General features: G+C 44.1%; 1 protein-coding gene across 1 annotated transcript in view; it reads right to left on the bottom strand.

Annotated features, from left to right (window-relative positions):
* The window catches only part of PIEZO2 (piezo type mechanosensitive ion channel component 2), a 190,011-nt gene that overhangs the window by 61,498 nt on the left and 106,379 nt on the right, over window positions 1-22,134 (bottom strand). Inside the window, exons 26-33 of the mRNA XM_058556541.1 lie at window positions 21,955-22,113; window positions 20,076-20,223; window positions 15,617-15,805; window positions 15,195-15,287; window positions 13,499-13,671; window positions 11,726-11,854; window positions 10,397-10,476; window positions 7,179-7,362 (exon numbers count right to left, since the gene is read on the bottom strand). Coding sequence (XP_058412524.1) covers window positions 7,179-7,362; window positions 10,397-10,476; window positions 11,726-11,854; window positions 13,499-13,671; window positions 15,195-15,287; window positions 15,617-15,805; window positions 20,076-20,223; window positions 21,955-22,113 — 1,155 coding nt within the window. The remainder of the gene's footprint in view (window positions 1-7,178; window positions 7,363-10,396; window positions 10,477-11,725; window positions 11,855-13,498; window positions 13,672-15,194; window positions 15,288-15,616; window positions 15,806-20,075; window positions 20,224-21,954; window positions 22,114-22,134) is intronic.

The following is a 22,134-nucleotide window of genomic DNA, read 5'->3' on the forward strand; positions in this document are numbered from 1 at the left end:
AAAATGAAACCTGAGAGATCCTATAACTCCTTGGAAGGTTGTTCAATTACCCACATTTGACCTGGGTGGCACTTCAGACCAGGGATGTTCTCTTATGCTCTGTGCTTATTAGAAGAGTCCAAGGTTCTGCAGCCACCTGGCCTTCCGACCTCAGAGCAAGTGGCTTGAGAGAAAGCCGGGTGAGGTGTAGAGGGAGGGTTGCCTCTATTGCCCTCTTTCTCCCATTACTTGAGAAATTCAGCGACACCTCCATGTGGAAAAGGGTGTGTCTCATTGTACGTTTCCCTGCCAGAAACTTGGTTGCCTGGGAAAAAAATATTGTAGGAGACAAAAAGGTGGGCTTGACGAAAAATTGCTCAGTACTACCTAACCTGACACTAAATACGCCAAAAAGGTGTTTGGGAATCTAGGGGTCCAGTGAGGTCTGAGAAGGGGGAGTGCTCACGTTACTGACGTAGTGGAGGGCTGACCAGGCCTAGGCTGGGCAGAGACAGAGGCTGGAGAGAAGCAGACTTCAGTGGGGAGGCTATGCCAGCAGGAGGCTGGGGTTCCTGCAGGGCAGGCGGGTTCCTGGGGGAAACGAGTCAATTCCCGGCTCATCCTAAGGCTTCTTTACGCCTCTGAGTCCTCATGCTTTTAGCACAGGGTTTGGCGCATCACAAGAAGAGCCAGTTCTAATCGAGCGTTACCTATTACCATTGCTATTCTAGCAGCTCCCACACTCGTTTCCAGCAATCTTCTTCAGGCTCACTTGGATGCAGTGAAGGGTGGGTAGAGAGGCCAGGAACTGTTTCCTTGGGCTTTTCCCGAACATTGTAAACAAAGCCAACAGCCGGTCCAGAGTCCCAGGATGATCTCGGAAGTCCATCTTTCCACAGCTTCCCACGGGCACCCTCGGTGTCTCCCCCTTCTTTCCTCACCATCTCTGGTCCCACTTCTGCTATCAACACGTGCCTTTCTTCTGGAATGCTGTGAGACCCCACCTGTGAAAGTCCCTAGGACAGAGCTCAGTCCTCCACAGAAGAAACAAAGGGTCCCGCAGTCTCACTGTAGATCTAAACTTGGACAGTTTTAGAAGTATGAACACTACAGCTTAGAAAAGGCAATACTATAAAGGATAACCATTTAATATTTTAAGATACTAATATCTTTCTCATTGCATTCAAAATAACCACTGTGTAGCGCTAGAGGTTCTAGTCAATTTTCAAATTGCAAAAACTGAGCCGCAGCAACTGAAAGGATTGCATTTGCAGGTCATTCAAGAACAAAAATGTATGGGACAGTCTGCTCTGACGCTGCAGCCACGGGTCTGGTGGGGGCAGGAGGGAGCTAGGAGGCCTCCTTGATGAAGCCACTGGTCTGGGACAGGCCAGCCTGACACGGTTGCACATGTGGAATAAAACCCAAAATGTAATATTCAGAGTTCACAAGCTGAATAAGTGCACAATATTTAAATAATTAAACCTTTAAATGATGATTTCTGTAAGTCTGTAGAATTTACACTTCTGATTTGGAACACTGTGAATATAGCCTCAAATGTTCATATTAGAAAAGAAAAATAAGGAGCTCTGGACCCAACCCAGGAAGTCAGGAAAAGAATAAAGAATAACACGAGTAAGCAAAAGAAGAAACAAGAAAGACAGGAGCAGAAATTTATAACTAGAGAGCAGATAAACAATAGGGAAGATTACCAACCACTCCTTGAAAATACTGGTAAGAGAGACGAAGAATAGGCACATCTGATCAATACAAAGTTGTGGGAACATGACTACAGATACTTACGACTTAAAATGATGCTTTAATTAAAAATATTTTATTTTTAAGAAATACCTTTTAGTCCAAATGATGTAGGCTCTGAGAACCAATCATTTGTGCACACTGAGTACACCAAAGCACTGTCATGCCAAATAATTAACTAATTTAAGCAGCCAATGAAATTTAAGACTGTTATCTCTGTGAAATTAAATGTGTTCTTCCCTGTTGAATATGGTATTTAGAGGAATGAGGGCAGGTCAAGGCAGCAGCAGCTCGCTCAATCACTCTCTATCCCCTCCCTGCCTCCCAAAACCCCAGGCGAGAAGTAGGCCAGCAGGGAGAAACCCCAGAGTCTGTGATAGCACCAGGGCGGGTGGGGGCGCCCCCTATGCAGGGGGAAGAAGAGAGAGGCAATGGGTGGTCTGGCAGAGCTGGGATCAGGAGCCCATACAGGCCACGCTGACCCCTGGACATGCTCAGAGGGGATTTTGCACACCCCACTCAGGGAGGGCAGTGTCAGGGGCAGGGGCTGAGCTCTTACAACTAACCGGCTGACACCGCCTCCCAGGTGCAGAATCCACGTCGAGGAGAAGCTGCTGGGAATAGAGATGGAGCAGAACAGCTACTCTTGGGAAGACAGGGCCCATATAAAGTAGGCGAGGAGAACAGAGCGGGGCCTGAGAAGTGAAGGGTGCATCTGTGAACACTTCAGAACCACAGGAGTGGGCTCAAAGCCACAGAGCCAGAGGAGCTGTCCCCGCACGTCCAAGTTAGGAAAACTGTCACACACAGGAGCCACAGAAAATGACTGTGCTTCAATCCAATACCGAATTCTTATCAGTAGAAAAACAATAAGGGGCAGGATCAGGTCCTTAGACATGGAAAAAGTTTACCAGCAAGATATGCCCACAAAATGGGCAAAAACTATAATCCAATATTTCAAAATGAACTACAATAAATTAAGAAAATAGCAGAGGACGTTAAAGAACAATAGAAATCAGAATTTGAAAACTAGTGTAAAAAGGAAAGTAATTATTTCAGAAAGGATGACTAAACTAGGACAATAAGACAGTTCCGGCAAGGGACAGGGTCACCTTATGGGCAGGAGTGACTGACCAGGGCCATCGGAAAGAGGGCTGCGGTCATTCAGCTGGGTAGGAAGAATCTGCTGGTGCTCAGCGGGTCCCTGGGGGACCAGGTGGTGCTCCATGGCCAGACTGAACGATGAAGAGGTCAGTGCTGTGGCCTGCGGAGGGCTGGTAACCAGACTCCTAGAGCTGAGGGTCCGGCTCACCCCACCAGGCTCGCTGTGCGATGGCAGAGGGGCTAAATATGGGTGAGGAGGATCCAGAATGGTGTGGAGGGGATGACAGCGAGGCTCACACATGGACTTGAAACAGCGGCCACACGGAGACGGCAGCTCCTGCATCTGACTCTGCTCAGGTGAGGGCAATAAGACCTTACTCTCTTATTATAAGAAGCCAGTGGGTCCGAGAGGCCCGAGGGTAGATGGTGATAGACACTGCGATCTCCTCGGACGCCCTCTGCACACCCACACATCGGTGCCCATGGGTCACGACCGTGACCCTCAAAGGCAGTAAGCTCCAGCCGCAGGGAACGGCCTTGTCAAAGGGGAAGCCCTGCCCGGCGGGTGGCTGTGGCAATGACCTGCATCCAGACAGTGCCTTCACTCGGGACAAGGAAGGGCCACCCCAGCTCCCGAGCACCCCATCGGGTTGGGTGAAGCTGAGCTTCGGCTGCATGGTGAGGCAGCCTGTCTCGCTGCCTCATCCTGCCTTCCTCCCTGACTGCTGTAACTCCCAGGACCACTGGCCCAAATGTCCTCTGGTGACCGTCCTCGGAGGCTCTCTCCAGAGAACCCTATCTAAGGTGGCAGGCCACTCTGATAAGGGGCATCTACGGGGCCAGGGCAGGCACTCACTTGAGGCTTAGAATGTGGCTGGTTACAGCTTGACAATCCCTTCTCCTTGTCAGATAAATGAGGCTGAGAGGGGAAGCTACCTGCTGGCCCGCAGCTCCCAATGGGATGGTGGCCAAGCAGGCCTAGAAGCCGCCGCCGCCTCATCCTCTGTGATTTCCACTCCAGCACACGCCTCCCTGGACGCAGTGCTTTCCTTCTACATATCTGTATTTCTGTCTTCTATCTTCTCCCTCTTACACACCAGGAAGCTTTTTTCTTGAACTCGGGAAACGGTTTTCTTGAGGAATATTACCGTTCTGCTGCCCTTTGACCTTCACACTGCTTCTCAGGAGCATCTTCCTACTTGCCTCTTTGCTAAACATGCTGTAATACTCTCTCTGGAAGTTCCCTGTTGACGTCTTTAAAAGAAAGAATTCACAACCAGAAATATGCAGTGATTCTTCCTGTTGTCTGGAAATCAGAACGTGGTCCAGAGAGTTCCCCTAAGTGGTTTGAGTTTGTCGTTAAAATGACTGAAGTGTTTATTTCGGAGGGTGGAAGTGTGCTGGCTTTCACGGTGGAGAACAAATACGCACTAATTCTCTAGTAAGACACTGGGCGTCATTTGAACTCTGCTATTTTTTTTAAAGATCCATATTCACTGTAATAGTTTCCTCTTTGGAAATTAATTTGTTACCAGTTGTCTCCCGTTCATATTATTCATACAGAGAACGCACATGTGAAAAAATAAATAAAAACAATAAGAAGTGGATTCTTATTTCAGTTAATTTTTTTAACTCCTTGTACACAGTATTGAAAATGATCACTTTTCCTATTTCATGCAAAAGAGGCAGAAGGAGGGGTATTCTTAAAATGACTTTGCAAGATGTGCTTTATTTTAAGTCAGTCCTGAACCCAAACTACATAGGATCATTTTTTGACACATTCTAGTCCATTCAATGATTCTTCTCAGAAACTGTATTTTAATATGGAATGAAAACTACGTTTCAATCATAAATTTTCATGCTACATTGTTATTTAATGAAGAGGTTGTATTATCAATAATAATAATTTAAGAAAAGGCTATTTTTTATTTCCCCAAGCTCAATATACATATTTCTTTCATAATTATGAACTTAAAAAACCCGTCTCGGATGTAAAAATGTGAATGGGAATATGTAAACTCTTTGATATACCTGAAAAACAGGGAGGAAAATGTCACATACTGGAAAAACCATTGCCTTAAATCATTGACATGGGAAAAAGCGTGTTGAGGGCTGGGGAAAGGCAGAAGAGAGCTCATGACCTCAGTGAGTAAAGCTACAAAGTCTGAGCGTTCCACACCCAGCGGGGGCACGTTTATCTTTCTGCCTGTGTCTGTTTCAGAGGAGCAGTCACTCTCTGAGGCAGAACAGCCACCACCACTGACAGGCGTCACCAGCTGGGCCTCAGAAAGCCGAGGTCCACATATTTGTTTTGCTGCTTTTTTTTCCTGAGACGTCACTGGTGTTTAATGGAAAGATTTCTTATGAGTCTTCAGTTCAGATAAGGCAGTAAGAGTGTCGCTAATATCACTTTTTGCTTAGAATGAGGCTTATCCTTCCACTGGCATCTTCACAGCCATCGGCTCCCTGTCTCTCTCCCCTCAGAATTGTTCAGGAATTTTCAGCCTGCTATTGCTGCTGCCTTTCGGGGTGTGCTGAGGCCCATCTGTTCTCCTCACAGCAGCCTCCCCTTTGGCGACAGAGCACTGTATACTGCATCACAGCATCTCTGCAGGAGGGGCACGGGCCCTGCACGGGAGAACACGGGAGTCTCTCCTCTTCGTTCTCCCTCTCTTCTGTTTCTCTGAGGGAAGAGACCCATCAATGATTCCTTCACGTAGCCAATCAGAATGCAAGACACCGTTGACTAAACATAAAGCAAGTAGCCCTGACTGCAGAGAAATGGAATTACAAATAACTTTTTCAATAGCGCCTTAACTTGCAAGGTAGCTTGATTGCAAAAGGAAGTTGACTCCTTTTGGCCACCTGCCAGAAGAGAAACCATTTCCATCGAACTAGAAATGTTTAGCTCTTATGAGAATATTGTGCTTTTTTTTTTTTTTTGAAAATTCAAATGTTAACTTGATTTGCAGTCTGTGTCCTAAGGTATCAATTTGTTTTTTCCCTGGTCCATTTGATCATGGTTTCTGGTGAACGGTACAGGAATATTAATTTGGCATAGAGATCTTCCTCTAGTTCCAGTTCCCCTGTCTCTCGAACCAAAAAAATATCTGTGCACAACTTCAAAATTCGATCGACATTTGGAAGCTCTTCAAACATGATGGAGTGAGAAATTCCACTGAAGAATTCACGGACAAACTTCCCAATCACGAGGACAACTGAAGCATACAGTCCCATGATACTGAAAAAAAATTAAGTAGAAATTGTACTTAACAGTTAAATATGGTTAATAGAACGTATCTAAAAGAAAAAATAATAACATTTTCCCTCAAACTTCATAGAAGATACGATAAACTTATCAAAGCTTAAATTTTTTCCCTTTGGTGAAAACATTCACTTTTTTCTGATTAAAAAGATAATTTACGTTCTTTGAAAAAAAATTTACACATTACAAAGCTGTAAGACATGAAAAATCAAAGTCCTGTGAAATCTCACATTCTGGAAATAACGCTAATGGTTTCATGTATGAACCTCAGGTGGATTTCTGCATATATTCTATGCATAGACCACATATTGTATTTGGTAGAAATGCAACTGCACCATATATACTTTTCATACCTAGCACTTTTCACTTTAACAATACTGTCTTTCTCAGAGATTCAACTTTTTATTGAGGTAACATAATTTTATTGAGGTAATATAATTACAACATTATATAAATTTCAGGTGGACATCATTATATTTCAATTTCAATGACTACATCGTGTTCACCACCCCAAGTCTAATTGCCATCTGTCACTGTATGGAGATTCATTTTTATAATAAAATTCTAGATAGACAATGATTTCTTAAGAGGCTTTTTCTGGGAAACAGAAAACTTTCTATTTGTGTCTCGTAGGAGATGTGTGCGTCCTAAGATTTAAGCCTCAGAATGTAGTAAAATGGTAACATTGGACATATCAAAAACTGTGATTTCTAAGTGATCCTGTATCTGCTAAGGTCAGAAGTAAATGTAAGCAGAAAAGAGACCCTATGCCAATTTCTAAGTTTAAACACTGAATTGCATCAAACTATGCCATAATAGGAAAGTGTAGAGTTAAGAAGCTGAAAATATGGCTTCCAGTACTGTTATTAATGTTGTGACTCACACAAGGCATTTTGACTTCTTCAGGACACTGGTTCCTTATTTTTTTAAATGAAGGGCCAAGGATATGTGAATTTTAATATTTCAACTATAAAATTCGAGAACTCTAAGAAGACAAAAGGCTTCCCATCCTCAACTTGATATGACACAGAAGTAGACTCCTGTAACTGTTAACCATTAAATGAGTCCTTACCCATAGCCAGCCAGGAACCCCAGGCTAGGGGGGCTGACTTTGTCATTGAAGACCACCAGCTCCAAGGCCTGAGCATGCTGGTTGTATATTCTGTTTCCAGTCAGGTTGAGAACCCACCACTCACTGTTAGATTTAGTTGAAGTGTCTCTGGACAAAATGATGGTGATATTCATGAAATTATTTTCTGGAAGAGGAGAAAAATAAAATCAAGTTAGCTTGAGAATTTTAGAATTTAATGTACATCAACAGTTCTCGGATGACAAAACCTGGTTACCATTCATAGCATATGGTTCCAGGATGAGAAGGACATTTGGACATGCTAACAATGCAAGTGGAAAAGGAAGAGTGGGCCTTAGAGGTGTATGGGGTGTCTGTTTGTCACTAAAGAGGTCAGTCATGGTCACTACATGTGCATGGCAGCCAAATCACAGCTGGAGAGTGGAAGACCCATCACCTGACCATCTTTGCTGATAGTTCTAAACAACTAACTAGACATTTAAAAATCCAAATCGCCGACTCTTGATTGAATTGACTGATTCATTCACATTACCAGGATTTACTGATTATCTTCTAGGAGGAAGGTACTCTGTTAGGTGCTAGGGGTTAGAAAGTTGCATACAGTATGGTTCCTTATCTCAATGGGAAAGACCATGGACAGGAGCACAATTTAAGGGCATGTGGCAACCACTCAAAGACCTGCACTGACAAGGTCTGTTAGCTTAGAAAGATTGCTTCTGGTTGGTATGATCCATGAGGGCTTCTCAGAGGAGATGACTTCTGAGCTGAGTTTTGCTGAGTGAGAACTTCAATAGGTGGAGATAGGGTGGGCAGAGGAGACCCTTTCAGCAAGGGTTGATGCCATGAAGCTCTGCAAAGTTCTGAAAACCCCCGTTATGTATGGTCAGTGATTGCTTTTGTTGAAGCATAGGGTGATTATGAAAGAATAGTAAAAGATAAGGCCAACAAAAAGCTTAGGACTACATTGCAGGTCTTTTACAGGTCTTTCTAAGAAGAGCCACCCTTGCCAACGATAATAGGGCCTCCACTGAGAAACATGGCAGTGGGTTGTAAACTCTGTGAGGGCAGGAACCATGTCTGCATTATCTCATGCTAAATTCCTAGATCAGAGGAATCTATGACAGTGCCTGGCAAGAAACATCTGTTTGTTGGATGGATGGATGGATAGATGGATGGATGGATGGATGGATGCATGGATGGATGGATGGATGGGTGAAGGAGAGTGAGGAAAGGCAGGAGACTGGGAAAGATAAAGTCCTTGCCCAGGAAGAATGTGAACCACTCAGAACATTCAAGAACAGGAAAACTTTGGTTCTGACGTCTAGAGACAGTTCTGCGGGGAAATCTGGCCTGGGGCCCAGATAGGCCAGGTTTCGATCTGGTTCTTTCACATACTGGTTGTATAACCTCACTTGAGTAATTCACACCCTGAGCCTCAGTTTCCTCACTCATAAACTGGTGATAACCAGCAACCTATGCTAAATATACCCTGTGGTGAAGATCAGAAATAGCTCAGTGAAGCTCATCAGAAAAGCTGTAGGCAGGATCTGAGAGCACCAAGGCCATGTGGTCTGGGGAACAGGGACTATGGAGGTTGGAATTCAGATCACTCACAGGCAGACAAGCTAGTGTGGGGAGAGGGACAGAACTGGTCAAAGAGGAGGCAGATAAAGGATGCTGCTGGGATGAAGGCAGGGAAGGGATGGGACCCAGGGCACAGGGAGAGGCTGAGCTGGCAGGGGAGAGAGGATACATCTTTCTTTGAGGCTGAAGGGAAGAAAGAAGGTGCCTGTGAAAATACAAGATGTTTTGCCAAGAAGAGGAAGGAGGTTGAAAGTGTGGCTCCTAGCAGGCTGGGGTCTGCTGGGAAGGCAATGGGAGATATTCTGCTGAGATAAAGCAGCAGGGAAAAGCCTGTTGAAGGACAGAATTGTTTCAGGAGGAATGACTGATTGTGGAGCAATCTGTACTGTCAAATTAAACATTTCTAGAACTATTCCAGATTGAAAGGGAAAACAGTGGGCCCTCTGTATCCCCAGGTTCTGCATCTGCGGAGTTAACCGACAGCAGATAGAAAGGCCTGCGACTGTTGCGTCTGTCCTGAACATGTACAGACTTTTTTCCTTGTCATTATTCCCTAAACAATACAGTATAACAACTATTTACACAGCATTTACCTTGTATTGGGTTCTGTAAGTAATCTAGAGATGATTTAAAGTAAACAGGAGGATGTGGGTAGGTTATACACAAATACTACACCATTTTGTATAAGAGACTTGAGCATCTGTGGACCTTAGTGTTCTCGGGGGTCCTGGAACCAAACGCCCATGGATACCGAGGGATGACTGTACCAAGTTCTTAATGCATCTTGCAATTACCTTGTAAGACATATGTTTTTACTGTTGAGGAAGAAGAGCATACAGATGTGGGCTCCAGCCAGTGCTATCCTCCAGCCTTCTTTTCTGCCTGTATTTCTGGCAATCTCCATGGGGGATTCTAACTATTTATTTATATCTCTATCTTTCCAGCTAAACGTGAGCCATGCAGAGCCTGGTCTCCAGGTCTGGCACACGGCCTGGCGACAGTTAAGTGATCCACGTTGGCAATGAATGAACATGAGCTGGATAACTGCACTGTCCTTCTACCTTTACCAGATGTATACATCTACTCTGCTCCAGGTAACTGATTAAGTCACACAATGCTTTATAATTAAAAGAATCTAAAATTACCAATTCACTACCATCACTGTTAAATTGAGAAGACACTGTCTCTCGAGTAGTACTATTGATAGTTAATCACCCTTAGGCTGAATCAAGTATATTTCCTACTATCTTTTTATTGTTCTTATTGGGGGGGCCTTCATATTTAACACTGTATGAGACAGTTTTCAGCCAAAAATATGGTTGCTAACAGAAACAAGTAAAGAGACTGATTAATCAGTAACATAAGTCACTAAACATGAATTTAAGTCAATTGCATTCTATAACAGTGAAAGAAAGAAAATGAAGAATATGGCTCCTGGATGAGTAAATGACTCCTTCTGGCTGGTGAATGCAGCCAGCAGTCTTAGGCTTCTTGCAAGCCATGTCACACAGGGAAAGAAACTGGAAAGGAGCTCGATGAAGGCTGAAAATGCAATGGTAGAAGCTGAATAAAATAAGGACTAAAAAAAGTTCTGAAACAATTCCTCCTGTTCTTACCAGACAGAAGTTGCTTTATGGGTTTTGAGTTAGAATCACTGGGCGCTTTCACGTAATATGGGTAGATCTTTTCTATAGTCCTGTGCATTAGGACAAAAAAAGAGGTAATTAAGTTTTAGTTGGTTTACTCACATAAAGTTGATTTTTTTTGTTGCTATTTTTGACCTCATATCAAACAAATAATGGTGAGAGTCTTCACACATTTACACAACATGTAGTCATCATAATTTATGGGTCTCCATTATAATCAGAATTCTCTGAGGCTGAGCAAATTCACCAGGTTCTATCCAGATACTCATGTAAACTCTGTATACCAGCTAGTTAATGGCTTAAAACCTGCTACAAACATTTTCCCGTGTCTGTGACTGTGTCTGAAGCAAGGGCTGTCTTTCTTGCCAGGATCCTATAACTCTTATCAATCACATTGAGCACTGTTCTCATTTTAATTTTTAGGATTTTAAAACTATTCGTAATCAAGTGGACTGCATGAGTTGATCTCACGCAGAGTGAGGGTCGAGAGGAGACCTGGCGACCTCGACCTTATCCTGCCTCTGCTGTGGACGAGCTGAGTGACCTGAGGCCATTCCGTCTTTCCAGACCTGTGTTCTCGCCTGGGGAATGATAGGGGGATTTGACTGTTTTCAAGGGCCCTTCCACTTTAGGGATTAACAAAGGCCGTCTTAGGGACACATCTGAGGACTGCATCACGGTGGTTCCTATTGTCACCGCATTATAACAGGGCCCGGGCAGACTGGAGGACAGCCTGGGCAAGGGCCGGGGGAAGCTGGGAATACTGCGTTTAGTAGTTTTACGCCAAAAGCATTTTTTTCTCTTGCTAGTTCTCCTATCAGAATCTACACATCACAGTTTGGATTTGTTTGATAATTAAAAGAATCAAAAGTTGTAGGCAGGATTTGTTTGAAGTGGAGTATTTGTATGGCAGGATAATATGTTAAGATGTAGTTTTGCCCCCAAAATTTCCTTTTACCCCTTGTCTTCTCCCACCCCCCATTCATTGGCCAGGCATTCAGTGACCCCGGGGGCAAGAATAACAGTGGTAGAGGGTCGCAGAGGGTCTTTCCCTGGCTTCTGGTGAGTAGGGTCAGATACAGCAAGGTCTGCTACCCAGAGATGAGATCAACTCTCCCCATGCGAGTGGACAGAGAGTAGGAGGGAAGAAATGGAGTTGCTTTAATCCAGCACAGCGAGCCCTCCAAACAGATATTCACTCAGTTACTGAAGTTCTTGCACACATGCATCTGTAGATGGAGATTTGGTACCAAATACATACATCTATTAAAGCTGTATTAACAGCAACAATCAACTTACACCGGTGTTTTGGAACTTTCTGTGTCGTTGCCAGCTATCATTTTAGCTATATTCTCTCGTGTAGTGTTTTTAAGAGGAAAAGAAAGCTTATCTGTTGCTATTTCTGCTTTTGCACCCAGACTCATGTTTCTGCGGGGGGAAAAAAAAAAGAGCTCAATGTCAGTGATTATTCAGAAGTCAGGAAGAGAGATTTAAAAACTCAGATGACTCTTCATTTTATTATTCTCACCAAGTTTTCATTGGATCCACAAGTGTCAACCCAACCCTGTGTGTCCACCTCAAATCTACGTCCAGCCACTTAGACACCAAGTTAGTACAACCCTGGAAGGCCACATACACCTTCAGAACAGAGGTGCGCGAGGAACAGAGCCTCCTGACTCGCAGGAAACCGTCTCGATGCTCTCACATGAGTTTCCCGTAACTCCTTATAGTAACCCAATGAAGCTAGTCCCCATGGTGACTAATAAAATCCACATTTTAAAAAGAATGTTCAATCAGAAGTTGATTTTTAATTTTCACTATTGTTGTTCTTTTTTTGGTAGCTCTTCAGAAAAAGGCCAAGAAGTAAATTTTTGGCAGTACGGAATTCCATGTGAGAAATTTGGAACATTTAAAAGGAGAAAATGAGATTAAAAAAGGAGTTCTTCAAATTCTGAACAGCTCCCTCTGAAATATTCTTTACTGTTTCCTTGTGAATTCACTGTAGATTGCAGAAGGCTTCTTCTCCATCTATCATGATTCTTTATTAACTCCAACCTAGAAACTGGCATTGTGGACCCAAATGAACCTATCACTTGCCTGTCCAAATAAGCTTGCCCAGAGTCCGGGTCACAGGACTGTGATGAGAGAAACTACTCTCATTAGCTCCTGTATGCATCGAGGCCCCCAAGCGGCTCTACTGACACATCCAGCTGGATGTGTTGGATGCAAGAACTTTTCCTAAGATGTGCTCTGTCTACACAAGAAGCAGTGGCTGCATGCTGCCATCGGCTTAGGTTAGGTGGAAAGGAATCTCCCCAGCTCTCCCCATCCCGGGACTGCCAAGCTGCTCTCACACCCCACACCTGGAGAAAAGATCTGCGAGGGCTTCCCCCATGGAGGAGGCATGGAGTCAGAATCCGAGGTTCCAGAGGCTGCAAATTCTTTATTATTAAGACCAAACTTCAACTTTTCAGGGAAATCTTACAATTCACCCAGACTTTGCTTCATTTTATAACCATTACCATCTTTCTTTTCTTTCTGTCTCTCTCTCATGTTCGCAGAACTCATTGCCAGCCTCTCTTTCAAAACTGAAGTTAATACAAAAAAAGGAAAACTAAGAAGTTCTTAGTTTTGCCAGTGATTCTCAGGCAAATGATTATTTAATAAATAAAAATGTTAGCTTTAGGGGCTGGCCCGGTGGCGTAGCGGTTAATTGTGCGCTCTCCGCTTCGGTGGCCGGGGGTTTCCAGGTTCGTATCCTGGGCGTGCACCGATGCACCGCTTGTCAAGCCATGCTGTGGCGGCGTCCGGTATAAAATAGAGGAAGATGGGCACGGATGTTAGCCCAGGGCCAGTCTTCCTCAGCAAAAAGAGGAGGATTGGCATTAGACGTTAGCTCAGGGCTAATCTTCCTCACACACAAAAAAAAGTTAACTTTAGAATGGATGCTCCCAAGATGTAATGTCAACCAAGATCCACATTAATCAAATTTTTCTATCCTTCTACCCCCACCCCTGCCCCAAGTTTAGATGGGGGAAAGGGAGAAATTATGCATGGAAGCACAGTAACTACCTCTGAATACTCCAGGAAAAAACAACAGAGAAGCTACTATTGGGGTCCATGAGTTCCTGTATCATTTTCTGCTTACTGGGAGGGCTGATGGTCCACAAAGAATTTGAGTTTCCTTCCAGTTCTGCTACTGTTATGTCTTCTTTTTCATAATTTTCCAGAAATTGCATGGCACCCTGTATGCACACAAATATACATGCATAAATAGATCACATACATGATGATGTATGAAGAGAGTGATCACTCTGCCTTGTAACTGATTGCACAGAGAGGACTTCTTCCTATGAAAGGAAGATCTCTGTAATGGACTGCCTTGGTGCTCCATTGTACTAACTATGTTCCCACAGGCATGTGCAGTCACATAGCCAGACCCAGTGGTGGTGTTTCCACAGAAATGCAGTTATGGAGTCATTCCAGTTAAACAGTAAAGAAAAATCAGATGATTGTTGCTTTTTCTCCCCACCAAGAAGGAGATCTATCAACTATTGGGGAACGGCCCTCTCATGAGAGAGTCAAATTTAACCCACCCAGGACATCTTGGACCTGTCCCCATAGCTGCTCATTCCTCAAGATTAGTTTTGACACTGTGCGTTATAGGCTGACAATTTTACAAAAGAGAAAAGTTTGCCTAATCACTTTCTTTAAATAAAAAGCATTATTGGGGCTGGCTCGGTTGCATAGTGGTTAAGTTCGTGCACTCGGCTTCGGGGGCCCCGGGGTTCGCGGGTTTGGATCCCGGGTGTGGACTTACACACCACTCATCAAACCATGCTGTGGTGGCATCCCACATACAAAATAGAATAAGATGGGCACAGATGTCAGCTCAGGGACAATCTTCCTCACCAAATAAATAAATAAATAAAAGCATTACTGGTAAAGCAAATTTTAATTATGAAAACTCATGTTATCATATTATTAAAAGTGTGGAGTGTAGAGAAAAGAATAACATCAGCCACAACTCCACCACCAGAATATTATCACTGTTTTATGCAGTAGGGAATGTATATCTGATTTTTTATCATTTTAAAAATAACAGTGTGTCTCCTTTTTCGTTTGTTTTATCTTGAAAAATTTTCATGCCATGTATAGTTTTTGTAATGATTATTTTTCATTACAAAAGAAGTTGCTTGGAAAATATTCAGACAACATGGCATGTAAATAAAATAAAAAGTGGTAGCCCCTTTTCCTCCGCTGACTGCCCTGGAAGCCAGTGCCAATCAAATCCATTCGATATACCTGCTGTGATTTATTCAACCAGTTCCCACGTGTTGGACCCTCAAGTGGCTTCCGGTTTTCACTACCATAGAAGATACTCTCACGAGCAGGTACCTGCACAGAGCTTTCCTATATTTTGAATTCCTTCCTTTGAATAGATTCCCAGGGTAGACCCACCAGTCAAAGGGATCAATATCTACCACAGTTTAAAAAATTTAAAAAATTTTTAAAAGAATCAACATCTGTTGTGCTTAGAATAAAATGTTCTGAATTAAGATTATGTTTGTTAACACTGCGTCCATATAGACATAACGTCTTAGACTATCAAAGTGCCAGGTGGCCAGGAAGCTGCTGGGCATAATTGATAATCCCTGAAAGGTCCTTCCCCCCATCACAGGCATGGCAGATTGTGACTCATATGACAACCAGGAAGCTGGCCTAGATGAAAGATCTTCATAGAGATCTGTTATATGCATTTACTTACAGTGTCCCTAGAAAAAGATTTCACAAATTTATTAAACTTTGGCTGGTCCATAACTTTCAACTGGCTTTGCTGGGCACTCATCGTGAAAATAGGCTGAAAAACAAAGATATACAGTGTCGTCAATATTCTGAAGCTGTTCTCTGCATCCTGGATTAAAGAAAACCATTTACATGTATATCACCCACTGAGTACCCAAAGGCAACTAGCCGCAGAGATCTCTCAAAACCGGGACAGAACTATTCTTTCACTGTCTTGTGCACCTTGTTGCAAACATCACACATTGGGTGACCAGTCAAAATTGATGTGGGAAATATGGACCTGCAACACCTAACCACACGTCCCATAGGTGGTCATCAGGAAAGAGCCCTGTGTCAGGGAAGGGGCCAGCAGGTGGTGGGACCAGAGAAGTGCACAGCCGTTACCTGGTACCCTCCCAGGGTGATTGTGACCGAGACGTCCAGGGGCTGGTTGATCACCCCAGCGACAGATTTGATCAGAGACATGAAGAGAAGAGGAAACCAGACAATGCAGATGAGCAGCACGATGATCATGCCCCCCATGCCATACTTCACCACTTTCTTCTTCTTCTGCCCCCGCGGCTGTGGGTATCTCTGCAACAGAAGAGTGTACAGAGGCTCAGCACTGCCCCAGGAGCAGGGGGAGGAAGGCGCACACTCTCCCCATGGGGAGGCGGCTGGATGAAGTCCTGATTCTGCTTAGCGGGCAGAGCAGCGTTGTCCCCACCTGGTAGGAAGTTAGGTGGTGACGTGAGGCTGTAACAAGCTCACTGCAGGTCCCCCAGGAGGTACCATGAAGGGCCACCATGGCCTGAGTGCCTTTCTCCTTAAAACGGCTATATGGTTTTCAGTGACCCACAGATCAAATACTCTGCTGAACAGAGCTTCTTTCTGCTTTTAAGGGATCATGGGGGAGAAAGACATTTGGTTTTAAACTTCTGACTTTAAATTTCCTTTCAACTGACCCCTTCCTACCCTTGGTGGGTGGAAAAACATGTTTAATTTGATTCATGACACAGGTTGTCAGAAGGTGTTTTTCACACCCTACACTAAGACCTGTAGGGTCAAGAGAGCCCTCTCCGGGCCACTGTGATTCTGCACAGGTCCTCGCTGGGTGCTGTGCTGGGGGTGGTGTTGGAGGGAGGGTAGGTGTGTGTTGAGGGGGGTAGGTGTGTGTGTCACACAAGGGACTTGCACAAGAGCACTGCTCTGGTAGGGTGGAGTCATGTCCATTCGCTTTATCTTTATAAAAGATAAGCACTGAGCTCGGAGGTTGTGCACAGGTGGAAGGGGCCAGCTCTGCTGCCTGGTATTAAAGTTGCTTTACCAGATCTGTATGTGCTTTCCTACTTTTGTGTGGCTTCTCAGTGACCTGCTTTCTTCCAGGGTTACCCTGGAGGTTAGGCTACATACATCACGTATCAGATGTCCCCAACCCGGCCTGAGTTACCCTGGGGCTCACACTCCCTCAGCGGGGATCCACTCACTTCAGTAGATTAAGGTAGGGAAAGATAATCTACATTCTACCTGTAGACACTGAGCTCTAGGTTACAAACTCGGAGAGGGCTGGGAGTCAGCACGGATGTCCCCCAGGACTGTAAAGGACACTGCTACAAAGGCTCTACAAGCCTTGACACTCAGTGATCGCCAGAGACGGGCATAGAAACCGGAGGATGTGGTTGGTGTGGGGTGCAGAGCGGAGCCAGGATGGGGAGCAGAATTCACCCAGGGCACAGAAGATAACGCTTCTAGATGACTCTGCTCTGTGAAAGCGGTGCGAAGTTCAGATCACAGCAGTGTATTTTGATATTTTTACACTGGAATTTGATACTGTTGGTTACAATTTTCTATTTTGAAAGAAAAACTGGAGTCTACTATTTAAAAATTTTAAATATATACCCATACACATACATGCACACATGCACATACCTATACGCATACACACACATACAGGTTTGCTTTTTCATGATTTTCTCAATGAGGCACGTTTAGACAACAGGCCACCCCTCCCACTCCAACAGCACCCTAGCATTCCATAAGGAAGAGCCGTGTGAATTAAGGGAGATTTATCTTATCTCTTCCAAGAACAGCCTCGGTTTCTTCTGCCTGAAGTGGGACCACACCAGTTCCTTTCCTGAAGACTCATCTCAAAGTCCCCAGAACCCCCACCCATCTCCTCCGTCCTCCTGCTCACCTCTCCACGCATCTCCCTGGAGAGAACAGGGCCAAGACCTTCGGACCTGTCTCTAACTGTGAGGCCACTTTCCCCCTCGTGTTCCAAAGGGACTGCACCTTCTCGTCCCGCGCTGCTCCATCCGCCCCTTCCTGGGGAAGCCAGCTCTGTCCTGTGTTCCTGTTGCCTACACTTCCAGCCAGCTTCCTACAGTGTTTGGGGAAGTGGCTGCGTGGGGATCTTTGTAAAATATGACTAGGAGTGAGTGGCCTGTACTGTGTGTGCTCATGCTAAGTTTGTCTTTCAGGAAATTGTTCTCACTTCACAAAGTATATTCATAAAGCCCCAGGAGCATATTACATTCAACATGGAAAAAATCCCCAAGAAAAGTAACTTTTAAAAGAAGCTGATTCTTCTGCTTTGTACTCGACAAGTGATTGTCACTGGTAACGTTTCGTCTCTGATAGGATGGAGTAGAAACTAGTGCCAGATTCATTTAGACTCCCTTACTACAACCTCCCACATGCCTACATACCTCAGGAAGTTTTACCATGCCTGACTTCAAAGGCAGATACTCTGAAACAGCCATCAACTTAGCCTACGATGGAAGTATATATTTAAGTAGAGGTGATGCATTAAAGTGAGGCTTTTTATTTCTTAAAGATAAAATAAAAAGGATAATTGCAAGTTTTTTGTTGGGTGGGAGCGCCTAACGCTCTAGGCCAGATTGACCCTGTCCTTCATAAGGAGAATGGGCAATGGGTATGACTGCCTCACTACAGTATTAAGAACATTGTCACCTGTTGGCTTAAAGGCAGTGAAAATCGAGTATGAGCTGAGGAACTGGGCAGCCACAGCTGCTCACATGAAAAATGGGCCCGCATCTGCGTGACAGAGTTACTTGAGTTCTGACTCAGAAACCCTCCGTAAAGGGCCCCCATCCTGTTCATTCAGGGGAAGCAATGTCTCCCCATTTCTGCCACCCTTTGGGCAGGCTCTGGATCTTAGAATGCCATCTCTCACTCCTGCTCTCAACAGATGAGCTCATCTACTCATGGAGAAGACAGGCTATCGGGCATGAGTTTGTTCACTGCCCATCTCTCTCTCCAACTTTCTGTAGGATGGCCGTTCCTCTTTGCTACTGCTGACTCGTTTTTCCACGCCTCTGATTCTATGCTTTCCAGATCCCCATCTGGACCTTCCTCCTTTGGCTCTGATATAAGAATTTTTACTTTTCATTTTTCTCCTGGTCTTTTGCTTACAATCTCAGAGAGGTTCAGACCCTCTCGTTCTGAAATCATCCTCTTGACTTGCCTCTCTTGAACTGATTCTCTCTCTTGCCTTTCCCTTGCCTATGCTTGGTCCCTCCAAAATGGCAGCTACAGGAGTGACCCCAGGCAAGGCTGTCCCCCAGAACTGTGAGCAGGTAAAATGGTTATCTTCAAACCACTAAGTTTTGAGGTATTTGTTAGCAACAATGGACAACTGATACAATACCTATTGAACGAATGGTTCCAGGAACTGGAGGGAGATCTCCCACCTCTGGAGGTGACCCACTCGTGATGAGGTAGATTTGAGTATTAGAAAGTTCTTTATGTTCCATTGAAACTTATTGGAGCTTTTGTCTACTTGTCTTAATTCTGTTTTCTTAAGTTTCACAAACTAATTTGAATTTTTTGTCTATTTTCCAATATTTCCAATAGTGAAAAACAGCTATTAGTTTTGCCTCCCCCCACTGTTTTCTACTTCAGACTGAATAAGTCTTGGTTCTTCCTACTTGTCCTTATATGTCATGATTTCCAGACCCATTGTTACCTTGATTGTTACCCTCAATGTCCCTTTGGTAGACTGGCTCTCATATTCTGTCATATCTCAACTCTTGCTCTCCTTAAAAATCAGGACAAGCTAGTATGATTTTAAGTATGCTGCCAGTCCCCATCTTCTTCACTCCCACAAACCCCACAAACACAGAGGCCACAGTACAATGGGCCCCATGACTTTAAAGCTGAAATTCCCAGAAGAAGCTACAGAACACACCAGAAATTATACGGAGTGGAGAAGACTTTTCCAAAGAAGGTATTCTCGAGATGAGGAAAAAGCACATTTCATACCACCTTGGCTCATGTTTGTTGGGTATTTCTATTGCTATTATGCAACAGTCTCCTGTTTCAAAACTTGAAGTTCTGAAAAATCCAATAAATAATAGTAATTCTATGCATATTTAAACCTTAACATTCAATGTAGCAGAATAAGAAAATATTTGCACTTCAATTTCCTTTGCACAGAGGTTAGATTGTCCCTCATCAAAGAGTGAATCAGAGGATGAGCCTGAGTCCAGGCCACCTGACCCCACTGCTCTCTACCATACCACATTCTCTCCTGCTCCCAAAAGAGCCATTTAAGAATTATTGGGTCATACAGCTATATATCATTCTTCTTTTTAAAATAACTACAACGTACAGTTGCCAAAAGAAGAACACATCTGGATGCTATTGCTGACTAAGGCAGCAGTAAGTCCAAAATTCCCAACCCCAGCAGGGTGGAAATCAACGGGACTTTTATAGGTCTTGGTAGTTTTTGCCCCCTGTCTCCACTTATTTGGCCACAATACTCGCAGAAGTTCACATTAATCTTATAACCAGCCTGTATCCAAGAGAAACAAGCAGGGATAAGGCATTTTTATTGGCTTACTTTTTCTGACTCCCGCCAACACTTCAGGATGAATATGTGAGCATAGATGTCCTCCACACAGATCCAGCTGGAGAGGCTCAAGGTCGTGTCTGTCCACACCCAGTCCATCACGGCCCTCAGCTCAGTCAAAAACGGAACGAGGCGGAACCTGGCAGAAACCATGCCTTGTTAGAGAGACAGTTGTGGGATGGCCCCCCTCACCCAGCCAACCCTGGGGGCTCGTGGAGTTCCTTATTGTTTTAGCCCTTGTGACTTAAGAAAATTCTCAAGGTGACCTTTATGGTGAAATCCAACTTGGAATACAACTGACTTTCATTATAAATCCAACATAGGTTTTGGTATTTTCCATTCCTTTTTTTTTTTTTGGCTGATGGCTTTAACAAATTGGGATTCCCTTTTTAAAGAAGTTTGAAGGTGTCTTCTGCAATTTTTCATCAGTCTTGTAGTTTTCACCGTATAAATCTTTCACTTATTTGGTTAAATGTATTTCAAAGTACTTTATTGTTTTTGGTGCTATTGTGAATGGGAGAGTTTTCTTTATTTCTTTTTCAGATCTCGTTGTTAGCATATAGAAACATAACTGATTTATGTATGTTCATTTTATATCCTACAACTTTACAGAATTTGTTGATTAGTTCCAACAGTTTTTTGGGTGAGTCTTTAGAATTTTCTCTATATAAGATCATATCATCTACAAATAACCAGAATTTTACTTTTTTAAACATTTATTTGTTTATGTTATGAGAATTTGTTGGTCATAGGATGATTGAATTATTGGGGCTTTGCTGCTGAATGAGCTAGGAAAGACTATTCACTTGGTAAGTGGAAGATGAGGGCAAATGAGAGAAGCGAGATGGAGCTGACATGTCTTCAGGAGCGGCAGCAGGAGGGCCACAGCCGGTGGCCTTACTAGATTAAGGCCGACGGGACTCTGGCTTAGCCTCTTGTACTTCAGTTGGGAATGGGTTGACCTGGGCTCCTCTCGGGTCTGGGGACTCTTCCTTGTTTCCTGACTGACACAGAGCTTCTCCCAAGCTGGAGAACCTGCGTTCATCCCTGGGCCCTCACAGCAGCTGAGTTACCACTCAGAAATCCGCCCTGTGCTACTCAGCTTTGTTGAGTGAACACTAACTCAACCCCTGGAAGAAATATCAGGCCCCCACACGGGATGGCACTAAGTGAAACACCGTTCCACGCATGACAGTTCACATCTGAGCACCTTCAACACCCTTTTGTGACTAAGTCACCGGTCCCCAGGTCTTGTGCTACCAAGGAGTCAGCAGTGCCATGAGCAGGCTGACCCTCTACATCATGGTATAATTTCCGAGGGAACAGAGAAGAGATGCTACCACTGAAATCCTCATATGGAAGAGCCAATATGCTTCGTTTGAGTAGCTAACTTACTACCAGGAACAAGCAAGCTGTGTGGCATTCAGGTTGGTATTAGGTGGAACAAATGCTCCTCTTCAATGGATGAACTTACTGTATATCTAAAATTCCAAAGGTATTTTGGAATAGTCCAGATTCCAAATATTCTGTTCTGTTGTGCCCAGAAGTATATTAATACTTAAGGACCATGTATACCTATTTACCTCCTGCAATTTTATCACAGTGATTATGTAGGATACAGAAATAGAAAATTAACCCACGTGGATGACCTAGAACAAATATCCTGGCCAGGTGTGTGACAACTAAGGTTGGAAAGGTGTTTAAAGAGGTGTATCTGTTCTTTCGGCAGGCACTGTAAGAGGCCACGAGGATCGACACTGCTGCCTGTCAGCACTCTCCCTCTCCCATCCGTCCCCAGAGAGGAAAGAGAATGCCTTTCAGTTGCCAGCCTCTCCTCTGTGAGTGACGTGACAATGCAGAGTGTCCTTACCCCTGAAACAAGAAGAGGTTGACATAATTGTAACTCTTTGTGAGGAAGTTTCCAAGGACGCGCGTTGGGTAACCACAACGGATTTGGTAGGCAGACAACCCGAAGTAAACACACTTCACAAAGTACCAAAGCTGAGCCACCAGATTCTGGCTGAATTTCCTAAAATGTAAAAAATCAGAA

The sequence above is a fragment of the Diceros bicornis genome, chromosome 16 (assembly GCF_020826845.1).
Source record: "Diceros bicornis minor isolate mBicDic1 chromosome 16, mDicBic1.mat.cur, whole genome shotgun sequence".
In the NCBI taxonomy this organism is placed as follows: Eukaryota; Metazoa; Chordata; class Mammalia; order Perissodactyla; family Rhinocerotidae; genus Diceros; species Diceros bicornis.